The sequence below is a fragment of the Palaemon carinicauda genome, chromosome 2, assembly GCF_036898095.1.
Source record: "Palaemon carinicauda isolate YSFRI2023 chromosome 2, ASM3689809v2, whole genome shotgun sequence".
NCBI lineage: Eukaryota > Metazoa > Arthropoda > Malacostraca > Decapoda > Palaemonidae > Palaemon > Palaemon carinicauda.
Window position 1 is genome coordinate 6,598,602 of NC_090726.1, and position 14,993 is coordinate 6,613,594.

Genomic DNA, 14,993 nt, shown 5'->3' on the forward strand with positions numbered 1-14,993 from the left:
TCCACCCACCACCCTGGGTGTGAATCAGCTACATGATTATCGGGTAAGATTAATATTGAAAAATGTTATTTTCATTAGTAAAATAAATTTTTGAATATACTTACCCGATAATCATGATTTTTCTGGGCTCCCGACCTGTGCCGCGCAGTGAAATACTCCTAGAGAGCACTATTTCTAAGGAATATAACTGCTATATATTACCAGAGAAAAAAAGCATAGGAATGCCAGGTTGAACCCAGCTCGCTCACCTATATAAGGTGTCGGTATAAAATACTGGGGCGTGATAATTCACAACCAGAGGTCTCGCACTATTTAGATATCTCCTCTTCAAAATCCCCGCCACAGCGAGGTGCCGTTCAACACTACTACCACTAACCCAACCCACACCAGTGACGTCACTCCTTTATAGCACTTGTTGTTATTAAGTCCAAAATGTTTTTTTCTCGTGTTTATCCTTGGATTATCATTATTTTATAATCGATGGCCGATTCCCATGATACCCCATCGAAGTTAAGTACTTTATCCATGAATGTTAGCGAGATTGGGCAGTGTAACCTCTGTTTTTATTAATGGAGAAGTGTTTATATATGGACGGCGTCCCCGTTCTTACCGTTCATGGTTCGGTTCTGCCCTTTTTTCTCGTTAGTTCGTCAGTCATTAATATTTGTTCGAACTTTTAGGAGTTTTTTCCTTACATTTATATAGTACACCGTCTTTATGCTTTCATCTAGCATTAATTTTATGTTATCCTATGATATCAGAGTTAGCGTTTCATCAAGGAGTAGGTTATGTTGGTATGCCTGCATTCGTGCATGTTGGTGGATTGCGTCACCTTTGAGATTGTTTCGCTAGTTCTAGGAAGACGACCATCTCACTTATTATTATTAAACATTTTAGTTTTATTTCGTACGCTCCACCCTAGTTTTACATTTGGTTCGAGTGGGACTCTCGCGTATTTTGTTGTTTTTACTGTTCGATCTACCGCTTCAGTAACTAGGTTGGTACCCCTGCTTTCCATCTGCTGATGGCGTCATGCTCCTCCCTTACCACTCGCCCGAGTCCCTCTCTCGCCATATTATTTCTGAATGCCTAACCTTACTTACGTGATTTTCGCTTTTAATTCATTAATTATTTTTATGTATTTGTGCATTGATATTATATTTATTGCTTTACTCCGTTATGATCATATTTTTGGGATTTTCATGTCATGTTGAGGGGATCTCCTAGTTGGTAGCCCTGTCTACCACTACGCACTGGTGATTCCCCGGTACCATACCCCCCCCCCACAGGTTGGGGAGGCTATTCCATCCCCCCCCCTCCTCCAGTGTACAACCCTTCCTCTCACTCGATGGTTGTTGGTTATGACATACGGGTCAAGTATGCTTGTTCCTCAGTCTTCCCTCAACGTTCCGACATATTGAGGACTGAGTGTACCCACGGGGTGTGACTTAGTCTCATTCATTCATACCGGGCGGTTTCGCCTCCTCCCCTCCCGTCGCCCCGATTGACCATCGGTCGGGGGAGGGGGAGGGCCGGGACCACCGGGGACTATCACACGTGATTAGTCGGTATGACTGCACCTTGGTGTAACTTTTGCTTTTAGCTATGGTTGTAAGAATGAGCACTTATATTAGGAGTGTCCCCACCTACGGTACCTCCTTCTATTATCGTCCGCATAGGACTTATTAATATCCCATATCATTATATTATATTCTACATGAATCATTACCTTCGTCCCGGTACCTCTGGTTGGGTAGTGGGGGTTCCATTGGCTCCCCCGCGCCTCCTCCGTGGTACCCTCCCGTCATCAGACATCGGAGCCTCCGAGCTCTTAAATACAAGATCTGTTGACACTGACACAGTTTTGATTAATATCCTCCCTCCGGGCTCCGGGAGCCCTATTCAATTACAGACATTAGTTTTAGATCATAACTGGAGTTTCCTATTCATGTATTTTAAGGATGTATCTTAGGTTACTTTAAGTTTACTTTAAGTTACTTTTAAGTTTACTTTAAGTTACTTTAAGTTTACTTTACCAACCCTGTTCCCCGGCCCCGGAACTAGTTTTGATTATATTTATTCATCACTGTTTTTTGCATCCCTTTTTATTTTATACCTCCCTGGTAATGACGGGATGGTATATTACTCGCTATGACAATATTATTTCATTGATAATCTTAACTTATTACGGAATTGTTTCAACAATGTCTGTTAATTTTTATAAATTTTTCCCGGTTACTATACCGGTTCGAAATTTTGTTCATAGCCTTTTGTCCCGATTTCATATCGGTCTATTTTAGGAATCCGGAACACCCGGATCTTTTTAGGTTATTAACCTATTATGGGATACTCACGTATCTGTATTTTATTCTATACTTCCCAAGTAGCGACGGGATAGTGTATTTCAAGCTATGACAATATTATTTCTTTGATAACCTTAACTTATTACGGGATTGTTTTAACAATGTCAGTTTATTTATAAGTTTTTCCCCGGTTACTAAACCGGTCCTAGAGTTGTTCATAGCCTTTTGTCCCGGTTTCATATCGGTCTACTTTAAGAACCCGGAACACCTGGATCCTTTTAGGTTACTAACCTATTATGGGACACTCACGTATCTTTATTTTATTCTATACTTCCCAAGTAGCAACGGGATAGTATATTTCTCGCTATGACAATATTTTTTCATTGATAACCTTAACTTATTATGGAATTGTTTTAACAAAGTCAGTTAATTTATGATAAGTTTTTCCCCGGTTACTGTACCGATCTGAATTTTGTTCATAGTCTTTTGTCCCGATTTCATATTGGTCTAATTCAAGAATTCGGAGCATCCGGATCTCTCTAGGTTACTGACCTGCTATGGGATACTTATGTATCTTTATGTTATTCTATACTTCCCCAGTACCGACGGGATAGTATATTTCGCGCTATGACAATATTATTTCATTGATAATCTTCACCTTTTATGGAATTATTTTGACAATGTCAGTTAATTTATGAAAGTTTTCTCCCCGGTTATTATACCGGTCCGAAATTTTGTTCATAGCCTTTTGTCCCGGTTTCATACCGGTCTATTTTAAGAATTCGGAACACCCGGATATTTTTGGGTTACTACCCTACTATGGGACACTGTAGGTGCCCCTGTCGTTACTATCTATAATTATAACTTCGGATATATTATTTTGGGATTTTCATTTTATTTCCTTTGTGATTGATCGATTTAAACATTTATTCTCGATCTATTTATTTTACATTCCCAACGGAGTTACCTTGTTCATTAGTAACGATATATCCTCTTTCGGAGCTCGCAGTCTTCCATGACTTCTACCTTGGCGACTCTTTAGATTTGGGTTGGCGGGTTTGCCTGGAGTGTCAGGGCAAAGAGACCCTGTGTCTCTTCCTTTTAGGGTTTTCAAGGAAGCACGTGGCTGATGTCGGGCCACGTCCCGTTGTCCCTAAAGTTAAAGCTACCTGCCAGCCCTACCAAAGACTCACAGGTCTTCCAAATCACCAAACCAGTTAAGACTTCTCTTGGGCCGAGAGCGAAGCCCGGCCTGAAACCTACGACCCCGGAGGCTCCCTTCGATCCGGCAGCCCTTTCAAGATTGGTGCATGGCCTCTCGTGGCATGGTTAGTTTCAACCTGACCTTTCATTAGAAGAGGCCAGCGACCGATCCCAGGGATGAGGTAGAAATTTATTTCTATTTGAACACGATGTTGTGCTGATATTTATCCATATATATACATATATATATAATTTACGGACCTCTGTAGCTCACTGGCTCAAACCTCGTGTCACATACCGAGTCACCACGATTATAGGATGGAAGATTCCTGGTGCCTCTGTGAACTTGACAATTGAATGGAATTATTGCCCATTAGGGGGAAGTGAGTGCTAAACCAGATAGCCTCATACAGGGTCTCATTTGTTATGGGCTACCTCAACAGCACAATATATCATCCCGGATGCCTCTAGGCTCCCGGAATTCGTCGAAAGCAATCCGTGGAAAGGGGGCCTTGCGCTCTCCCTTCAAAGATGGTATGTTAACCATCGAAGGGTTTAGCACCCGGACTGTAGAAGATTTTGAATTCTACCCGCCGGGTCTACAGTTCCCCTCTCTCTAGTTTCGCATGCCTTACCGAGGAGACACTCGTAAGGTTTGACAAGATCCCCAAAGAAACCAAAATGTACCCAAAGGGGCAGGCTCAGTCCACCTGGGTCCGGCCCTTAAACGAGTGGGAGTGTGTTAACACTACGTTAACACCTCACAAGAGCCCGTACACGATGTTTCTAGTGGAGGAGTAAACCCCTACTCCGTGTGTCACTAAGATATCGGACCTTGCTCGGCAGGCAATAAACGAGGACAAGCCGTTACCGCAGCTGAAGGAAACGCATCCGACCTCCCTCCTGTCCCTGGGGGATCACGATTGCTGGGCTAACGCCCCGGCGACCTTCACATTGGGTAAATTAAGCGCTGACTGTGCTCCCATTCAGTTCAGTGAGTGGCTACCCAGGCTTCCGGAATCTCTGATATGCCTCGAGCTCGAAGCCTGTATGCGCCTGAGTAGACCTATCAACTCGGCTACAATGGCAGAAAAGACCTCTTTAATGTATGAAGAAGAACCACCTTTTAAGGTCTTGACAAAGTCATTTCTTCAAACCTTACTGTCTGATTCCTACGACTTCTTTGCGGCCAGACGTCGTTGCTGTAGGCATGTCTTGTCTGAGGCCACTATCAGACATGAGCCTAACAAGCTCATTAAAGCCCCAGTCTGGAGCTGCTAGGGTCAATCAGAGCCTCAAGGTTCGATGGGCTTAGTCCCCAAGCACAAGTTCGAACCGGCCAGCAACCAATCTCAAGGTAGAAAGAGTCTGAGATCTTTCCATTCCTTCCAAACCGGCAGTCCCAACAGGTGGTTCAAACCATCCCGGTGGCACAAGGGAGTCAACCTTTCACTTCGAAGGGTCAACCCCAACAGCAATACGTGCTGGTTCCTCAGTCCCAAGTAGCAACTACCTCCTATGCTACTTCCCCAGCCCTTAGGCCCACCTTTGAAACTCAGGGTGCTTTCCAGGGTTACCAGCGCCCCAGAGGCGCTAGCTCGAGAGGAACTTTTCGCAACAGCTACTCTCGAGGCCGAGGAGGTAAATCCGCAGCAAATCATTGGGAGTTCTCAGGTAGGGGTAGGACTTTACATCTTCCGGAACCGTTGAACGTTCAACATTTGGGCTTTCAGTATAATTTCCAAAGGTCTGGGGTGGAGTTGGATAGAATGGCCCCCTCCACCAACCAGTTTTCATCAACATCCAACGGAAGAGCTAGTCTTATATGAAAACGATTTATTGCAAAAGGAAGCAATTAAGAAAGTAAATCGTTTGTAATTTCAGGATCACTTGTTCAGCGGGCCAAAGAAAGACTCAGAATAGCGAAGAGTAATCCTAGACCTGTCGCTTCTGAATTCTTACATTTAATGCGACAAGTTTCACATGCTGACCATCTCTCAGGTGCGGACCTTGCTTCTCTGTGGGGCCGTCACCTCCCCTATGGATCTTGCAGACGTTTGCTATCATGTTCCGAAAGCAAGGCATTTTCGTCCGTTTCTAGGCTTCAACTAGGCAAACTGCCTCACAGCAACTACAGAGTGATAATCTCTTACAACAGTTTTGGTTCCAAATCAACTTCGAGAAATCTCGTTTGGTCCCGAGGACAAGTTTCAATGGTTAGGATTCAATGGGTTCTATGCTCCCACACTCTGTCTCCCAACAGCCAAGAGGAACGATATAGCAAAACACAATACGTTTTCTCAAAGACAAATTGTCTTCCAGAAGAAATCAAGAGAGAATCCTGGGTGCCCTCCAGTTTGCCTCAGTAACAGATATACTACTGAAGGCCAGACTGAAAGATATAAGCCGAGTATGGTGCTCCAGGAAAACGAGTAATATCGAGACAAAGGGCTCGACTTCAACCAATTCTGAAGAAAAGACTTCAACCATGGACAAAGGTCAAAATCTGGCAAATCAGTTTCCTTACAATATCCACCCCCAAGCTCGTCATTTACACAGACGCCTCCCTAACAGGCCGGGGGGGGGGGGGGGATACTCTCAGTACACGAAAGTCCTGGGACTGTGGTCAACAATATTCCGCCAACTTCATATCAATGTTTTAGAGGCCATGGCGGTATTTTTGACCTTAAGCAACCGGCTCCAGCCAAAAACCAACATACAGTATCAGGTTTCTTCTAGATAGATAGTGGCGGACGCACTTTCGAGGACAACTCCGCTGGAGTCGGAGTGGTCACTAGACCCAATGTCCTTCAGTTGGATTCTTTCTCAGGTTCCGGATCTCCAGATAGATCTGTTTGCAACAAAGTCCAACTACAACTAGAGTGCTACGTAGCTCCCAGCCCGGATCCTCGGGCTTACGCCACAGGCGCACTATCATTAGTCTGGAACACTTGGGAGAGAATTTACCTATTCCCACCAATAAATCTGTCGGTGAAAGTGTTAGACAAGCTCAGGACTTTCAAAGGCCAAGTTGCTCTAGTAGTCCCCATCTGGCCAAGCACAACGGGTTTCCCCTTCTGGTGGAACTGGGTCTCCACCTCGACAGATCCCCAATCCAATACTAACACAAGCAGTACAACTCGCTGTGTGTTAGCTTCCTCAAATTCAGAATGCCCTACCTTTCTGGACTTTATGAAATTTGCAGCTCAAGAGGTGCAGATATTGATCCTCAAATACGTTATTTTTAGAATCAGATAAGAGGGGATCCACCCTTCGACAGTATGATTCGGCTGTTATAAAACTTGCCAGTTTTTAAGGGACTCAAAGGTTGAGACAATGACTATGAATCTGACAGTAACCTTCTTCAGAATTTTATTTGAATCAGACTTAGCGACTTGTACTATTACCACAAATTAAGTCAGCCTTGAAGGTTTTACAATTGGCTTTAATATTGCCCTTACAGATTCATACTTCTCATCCATCACGAGAACCTGCGCCAGATTGAAACCATCAACTCACCATAGCTCAGTTTCCTGGTTTCTGAATGACGTACTTAAGTTGGCTTCAGACACTCTTAACGAGACTTGCCATTATATTCCATTGGTTAAGAAATCCTTGTTCTTAATGAACCTGACTTCTGGCGCCAGAATATCAGAACTTTCAGCCTTGTCTAGAGATCCAGGTCATATTGAATTTCTCTCGTCAGGGGAAGTACTCCTTTCCCCTGACAAAAGATTTTTAGCGAAAATGAGGACCCCCAGGACAGCCGGTTCCCCTGGAAGATTGTCCCACTTCCGCAGGACCCATCTTTATGTCCAGTAAACACTCTGGAAGCCTACTTAAACATATCTCCCGTTCAGTCCTCGGGGCCCTTACCCATTAGAGAAGGTGAAGAACCATCATCCTGAAAGGACTCAGACAGAAGATTCTGCATTTCATTAACGGGCTACCTAGAATCATTCCCACATCACTCCCTCACGTCCATGATATATGAGCTGTAGCTACCTCAGTTAATTACTATGAACTTCACTGGACTTACTAAATATACAGGCCGGAAGTCTCCAACAGTATTTAAACGCCACTGCTTAAAACCTCTGGAAGCCTTATATTTGCTACAGTGGCAGCAGGGAATGTGATTCCTCCTGAACATAGTGAACCTTAATCAACTATGTCTTGCTATCCTCTTACCTGTTATTTTGGATTTTGTTACTTCCTCAGGTATTGTTCCAAGATTTGGGACCATTTCTCTGGTACTATTTCACTGCGCGGCACAGGTCGGAGCCCAGAAAAGGGATTTTGACGAAGGAAAAATCTATTTCTGGGCGAGAGACCTGTGCCGCCCAGTGAACCCTCCCTTGACTTCCCTCCCAACATGGGCCCCAAACCTTGGGTGCTATGAGGAGTGACGTCACTGGTGTGGGTTGGGTTAGTGGTAGTAGTGTTGAACGGCACCTCGCTGTGGCGGGGATTTTGAAGAGGAGATATCTAAATAGTGCGAGACCTCTGGTTGTGAATTATCACGCCCCAGTATTTTATACCGACACCTTATATAGGTGAGCGAGCTGGGTTCAACCTGGCATTCCTATGCTTTTTTTCTCTGGTAATATATAGCAGTTATATTCCTTAGAAATAGTGCTCTCTAGGAGTATTTCACTGGGCGGCACAGGTCTCTCGCCCAGAAATAGATTTTTCCTTCGTCAAAATCCCTTAATTGACCCACCCTTCCTCCCCATAGAGAACCAGTGGACCGAGGAAAAAATTGAGGTGGTGTTGACAAGAAGTACTGGAGTACCTGACCACAGATGGCGCTTTTGTGTACACCCCCACCTGTATAGCGATCGCTGGCGTATCCCGACCGTAGATTTCTGTCGGGCAACAGAGTTGACAGCTACATGATTATCGGGTAAGTATATTCAAAAAATTTATTTTACTAATGAAAATAACATTTTCAAATTCTATCGCATCCCTTGATAATATTACTAAGATTTCGGGTTACTACCTTATATGGACCTGATATAGGCCTAGACCTCCAATGATATGATGAGGTTCTTTTTAAAGAAAGTAATTTTTTTGCCAGATTTGAATTTTTTCATTATGGTAGAAAAATAAACCCTAAAAATCATGGAAAAAATTAAGAAAAAAAATAAGAAAAAAAAATTTGGAAAAAGGGCTTCATTTTATTGTTTTATAATGTATTTCTAAGTTATACAGTATACCAAATTTCAATGCTATATCTTTAAAACTAAGGGAGACTATTGAATTTGAAGGTCAATAAGTATTGTTTTGAGATACGGGTGTTCAAAGTTTTTCTTTGTATTTTTACAAAGACAATATTAATAAATCCTGATTGTTATGAAATTTATGTTCTTTTTTGGGTATTAATAAAAGAAAACAAAGTTATTTATCATAATTTAATTATAAATGAAGATCCTTTTGCTCAGTATCTTGCTTTTGGCTCCTGTGAGGCAAGGCAGCCGCTCCTCTATCCACAACACTCTCTCTCTCTACATTACCAATATTACCCTCTTCTGAACTCTTAATAGAGCAAATATTTTTCATCCTTATGTTAGCAACATGTTGAAATTGTTTTTTTCCGCTTTGAGATGAAAAGATTCTGGCCAAAAACGAGAAAAATAAACGTATAAATGAGTTAATGTCAGAGGACTTTCAAAGTTTTTCTTTGTATTTTTACAAAGACAATATTAATAAATCCTGATTATTATGAATTTGTTTCTTTTTGGATATTGATAAATGAAAACAAAGTTATTTATCATAATTTACCTATAAACAAAGATCCTTATGCTCAATATCTTGCTTTTGCTTGTATCAGGCAAGGGCGTCGCTTCTCCGTCCACACAATTTCTCTCTCTCTCTCTCTCTCTCTCTCTCTCTCTCCTCTCCTCTCTCCTCTCTCTCTCTCTCTCTCTCTCTCTCTCTCTCTCTCTCTCTCTCTCTCTGAACTCTTGAAAGAGCAAATTTTCTTCTTTATGTTAGCAAGATGTTGAAATTGTCTTTCCTCTTTGAAATGATAAAAATCTTGCCGAAAACGAGAAAAACGAACGTAAAAATGAGTGAATGTCAGAGGTCAAACTCAGGCATGTACTCTCTCTTAGGTTTGTGGTAGGACTGAAGGTTGAAAATATCATCTGCGACTCGTGGAAGTTATACAGATGCCATTGTTCACAATTTCTTTTACATTAAAACGTAATAATAATCAAAATTTACGATAACTGAAGAAATCCTGGATTTTCTTGTAGGGAACAATGTTTATGGTTTATTGAGTTACTTCTACTAATTACCCTGTAAATATGAAAGTAAGAGAAATTTTGACAAAATATTTCATGTACGCATTCTCCATTGCCATACGAAGGAACAGTGAATTTTTTCAGGATTTTGTGTTTTTCTTCCTACACCCCCATATATTGGCATTCCGGCCAGCCCCCTTTATGGGGTTTACTATTGTACATGAATTTTTTTCTACATAAAGGGGCTTTGAACCAATTTCAGAGGTATACATAGGTGAACACTGTTGAGATTTTGAGTGATTGGGATTTCGAATAATGCAAACACTTTTTGTGTACTGTAAAATTTTTTCTTGTGAGAGTGCAGCCTTTTGGTAACTTTTAACTTTATTTTCAATAGTCAGAGGTCTATAAACTTAAAGTTGCTAGCAAAACTTAAAGTGAAATTCAAAGAATGGAATGGAAACTTATTCCTGAAGTTCTTAATTTACATTACAATAGGTCATAACCTAAGGCATAGGCCAGACACAATTTTAATGTAGCATTCAAATGACTGTTGGTGGCATGTGAACAGACAACAGAACTAAAGTATATAAGAGTACAGTGTTTTGTATCTCTTATTGTAAATTAATGATACTCGAGTTACACACTGTCTCATTTCTAAAGTTTTTTCATTGTATTGTTAAGCTAATTTTAGTTATCTATTTGTTTTCATATTTTTAGACTCAAACTTTGTTCTTCAAATGACAGGTCTGTTGCATCTTTGTTACAAGAGCTCAATTCTCACTCTTTTCCTTTTCTGAAATTTATACTCTTAAGCAAGAAAAGGGTATTACACCACTGTACTTGTAAAATTGTGCTATGCATTATTACTGATTTTTTTACCCTTTTTAATTATCATATTCATCTTTCAGTGGCTAAAACAGCAAATTATGCTGTGGTTATGGCTCAGCTTTACACAAAAGGAATTTGCCATGGTGTCCATGGATTCATTGTTCAACTCCGGGATGAAGATACTCATAAGAGTATGCCAGGTATGTAATATATTCTTATTATTCTATAGATATTTGTACTTCAGATGATATAATATTTTGATGTCGCTCTACTGTAATAAACAAGGTGCGATAATTGTCGGGTGATATTGAGTTCATGAACATTCTTTTTTATTTCTGCGAGTATACAAACATTTTGTTCTTTGAAGTAGGGAAAGGCCTTCAGCGGAGCTGGGGCAGCCATTGACATTGTTAACAAGGTATAGTGGAACCTCTAACATACGATTGTTCCAACATCCGAAATAAAATTTGATCAAATTTTCGTCTCGAAACCCGAAGTGATGCTCCAACATCCGACGTAGATCTTGTTTACGCCGGTAGACGGCAGCACGTCAGAGGGACGCCATTGAGCGTCGAGTCGGTCAGTTCTCGGTTCTCGTGCGCATCGTGTGGTTGTCCTCTGTTCGGTCTGTTATCAACAGTGCTTATTATTTTTCTTTTCTCACGTTTCATTTTTTATTTTACGTATAATCATTGGTCCTATCAAGCTTAGTTTCGATACAGGTATTAGTAGTGGTGAGAAGAGGAAGAAGGTAATGCTTTCGTTAGAATTGAAGCAAGAAATTATAGAAAAACATGAGCCCAGTGTGCGTGTGAGTGATCTGGCTAAACAATATGGCCGGAATATGTCTACGATCTTGACGATCATCAAGCAGAAGGAAGCCATTAAAGCAGTCAAACCATAGAAGAGGATCAAAGTGAAGCAAAGAAAACTAGGATTGAGAGAGAGAGAGAGGAGAGAGAGAGAGAGAGAGAGAGAGAGAGAGAGAGAGAGAGAGAGAGAGAGAGAGAGAGAGAGAGAGATATGATGATTATTGTTGAGCATGCAATAAAAGAAGCTGAATAAGTGAATCCTTAAAAGAAGTTTTAAAAAGTTATCAATAATCTCTCTCTCTCTCTCTCTCTCTCTCTCTCTCTCTCTCTCTCTCTCTCTCTCTCTCTCTCTCTCTCTCTCTCAGAATACTATTTGAAGGCAGGCAAATCTAGTGAGTTTATCTGGTCTTTAATGAGAGAGAGAGAGAGAGAGAGAGAGAGAGAGAGAGAGAGAGAGAGATATTTTAACGATAACTTTTTAAAACTTAGATATTAACGATAACTTTTTAAAACTTATTTTAAGGATTCACTTATTCAGCTTGTTTTATTGCATGCTCGGCAATAAACATCATCTTCATCTCTCTCTCTCTCTCTCTCTCTCTCTCTCTCTCTCTCTCTCTCTCTCTCTCTCTCTCTCTCTCTCTCTCTCTCTCAGTGTTCTTTTATTACAAAGAAGTGTCATATCTAAGTGATGAAAATTAAAAATCAAAAAGAAAAAAAAAATGTAAATATATTATATATAAAAATAAAGAAAAAAAAAAGCCAAGTTAGGTTAAAGTTCACGTAGTGTAAGTTAGAGTAAATTACGGTACGTTATTGTAGTCACCATCTCTATCTCCTTGCCGACCGTCCGTCTCCTCCTGCGTAGCAAATCCTACACCTGCGTTGGCCTGTGTGTAAGGTAAAGTGACAATAAAAACCCCTTTTTTCAATATTTAACTTAGCCGGTGATTATAATAGCTGCAACTCTGTTGCTCGACAGAAAACTCTAAAGTAAAATTCGCCAGCGATCGCTACACAGGTAGCGGGTGTACCCAACAGCGCCATCTGTCGTCCAGATACCCAGTACTCAATGTAAACAAAGAACTCAATTTTCTCTCTGTCGTGCTACCGACAAGACGTGCTTATTCGCTGTTGCTAAACTGGATTTGTTTTCACAACTAATTGGTGAAGTACACTATTCTAGTTTTGAGCTTTCGCTGTGCAGGCTTTCTCTTCGCAATTCCTTGAACTCTTTTTGATTACGGATTCTTTGTTGATGACTTTTTGATAGTTTTTGAATTCCCCTTTGACCAATTCAAAATGGCTGACCCTTCACAAGTCCCAAAATTTAGGAAGTGCAATGCTAGGGACTGTTCAAGGCGTCTTCCGAAGGCCTCTATCGACCCTCACACTGTTTGTTCCAATTGTCGGGATAAAACCTGTCAATTGGAAGATCGATGTGAGGAGTGCGTTGGGCTTTCGGAATTCGATTTTATCGAATTCCAAAAGTATACACGTAGGCTGGAGAGAGATAGAGTTAGGAGAAGTTCCTCTCGTTCTATTGACATTTCCTCTCCTCATGCCCCTCAACCTATTCCTTCCCCTGTAGTGGTTGCTCCTAACCCCCCTTCTGGCACTCAGGAACCTTCGATGGCTGATATGATGCGTGCCATCCAAGCTCTGGGTGAGAGAGTTGAGTCACTGGCTAGTGACCGTAACCAGCTCATGGCGGATGTGAAGGAGCTGAAGTGTAAAAGTGCAGTGGGAAGTGTTAAAGTGAGTGATAGTGTTGTGGATAGTGTTGCGCTTGAGGGTTCGTCTGTTCGTGCCTGTCGTCCTCCTAGTCCGGGACCTCTTGCAAGCTCCCAAGTCCAGGGGAGAAGCAATGTCGTACGACAAATGGGTTCGAGAGGCTTTAATCAGCGAACAGACGTTCCCTCCGTGGTATCGGGCGTATCTACCCAAGATCGCCCCTGCCTAACAAAGACGAGAGAGCCCATTTATACCTCGTCTTCGGAAGGTGTTTCTCGCAAGAAACCATGGACCAAGGTCTCACGACCGTTAAAGCGCAAGTCGGTCCCTTCCGCGCAAGTCCAACGGCCCAGCTGTAGCCACTGGGTCAGTTCGGACTCGCTGCAGTCATCCGATGACTGCTCACCTCCTAAGAGAGGCAAAGCGGTACCGCTTCAGACAGTTACACCGTCTGTCGCCGCACCTGCTCCTGTAGACCCTAAGTGGTCTTTACTGCAAGACATGCAGTCTCAACTAACGTCGCTTATGCAGGACTTTCGTGCGGAGAAGGTTGCTGCCGCACCAGCTAGTGCTGCTCCTTGCCTACAACCACCCACACGCTCGGTTGTGCGTCCTGGGGACGCTGAGGTAACCTTCTCACGCACTCCAGTTGAGAGAGTTCCGCCACCCGTGCGTTCCAGTGTGATCTGCCAGCCGCATGTTGACGTTCAGCGACGCACGGAGGTTTCCGTTGACGTTCGTGAGGTTCAACAACCGTCAGAGTTGTTTTGTTTTGACGCGGTTCGTCAACCTCCTCAACCCAGTGTGGTTGCCACTGCTCACCCACATCAGTCTAGACAGTCTGGAGTAGACGCTGTGCGTCCCCGCGCTGCTATGGTTGTTGCCAGCTCACAGACTGGGCAACAGTTCCATGACGCTGCGTCCGGCTCAGTCACGCATTCACCCGTGCGACCGGACTCAGCTAACCAGCCGTTACCCACTCCGTTGCCGCTTCCTCCTCAATACTCGGATGAGGGACTTTCTGATGATGATGGTGCTGCACACGTAGATGAACCGCTTTCAGAACTGGACGAGCCTAAGTCTACGCAACCCTCTTTGGACTTTAGGAAAGTTTTGGCCCTGTTCAAAGAGATGTTTCCGGACCAGTTTGTGTCTGTGGCTCCGCGCTCTCCTCCGTCAGAGTTTGTGTTAGGCATGCCGTCAACCACTCCTGCCTTTACTAGACTCGTCCTCGCACGCTCGTCCAAGAGAGCTTTACGAGTGATAGGAGAATGGATGCAGTCCAAAAAGAGCTTAGGAAAGACAGCCTTTACGTTTCCCCCTGCTAGACTCTCTTCTAGATCGAGCGTCTGGTATGCCACGGGAGAAGTTCTCGGCTTGGGAGTTCCTGCCTCTGCCCTGGGCGACTTCTCAAGTCTTGTAGACTCTCCCCGTCGGCTAGCCATGAGACGCTCAAAGATATGTTGGTCATCTTCGGACCTGGACCACCTTTTGAAAGGTATATTTAGAGCCTTCGAGAATTTTAACTTTTTAGACTGGTGTCTAGGAGCTCTAAGCAGAAAGATCTCTCCGACAGAGAAGGAGACTTCCTTGCTCATCATGTCCTGCATGGACAAGGCCGTACGTGACGGTCTAATGAGCTTGCTGCATCTTTTGTGTCCGGAGTCCTTAAGAAGCGTGAGAACCTATGCTCATTCCTTTCAGCTGGAGTTACACCATGCCAGAGATCCGAACTTCTGTTTGCTCCTCTTTCCAAGTGCCTTTTTCCAGAGGACCTGATTAAGGAGATTGCCGCTTCTTTGATACAGAAGGATACTCACGATCTTGTTGCGTCCTCTGCTCGCAAAGCCACCCCTTTGCCTACC

The 14,993-nt window shown here is 42.9% G+C and overlaps 1 protein-coding gene across 2 annotated transcripts in view; it reads left to right on the forward strand.

Annotated features, from left to right (window-relative positions):
- Window positions 1-14,993, forward strand: part of LOC137623158 (acyl-coenzyme A oxidase 1-like) — a 120,666-nt gene that overhangs the window by 63,578 nt on the left and 42,095 nt on the right. For both annotated transcript variants that reach the window (XM_068353858.1, XM_068353865.1), the window contains exon 6: window positions 10,663-10,782. In XM_068353858.1, coding sequence (XP_068209959.1) covers window positions 10,663-10,782 — 120 coding nt within the window. The remainder of the gene's footprint in view (window positions 1-10,662; window positions 10,783-14,993) is intronic.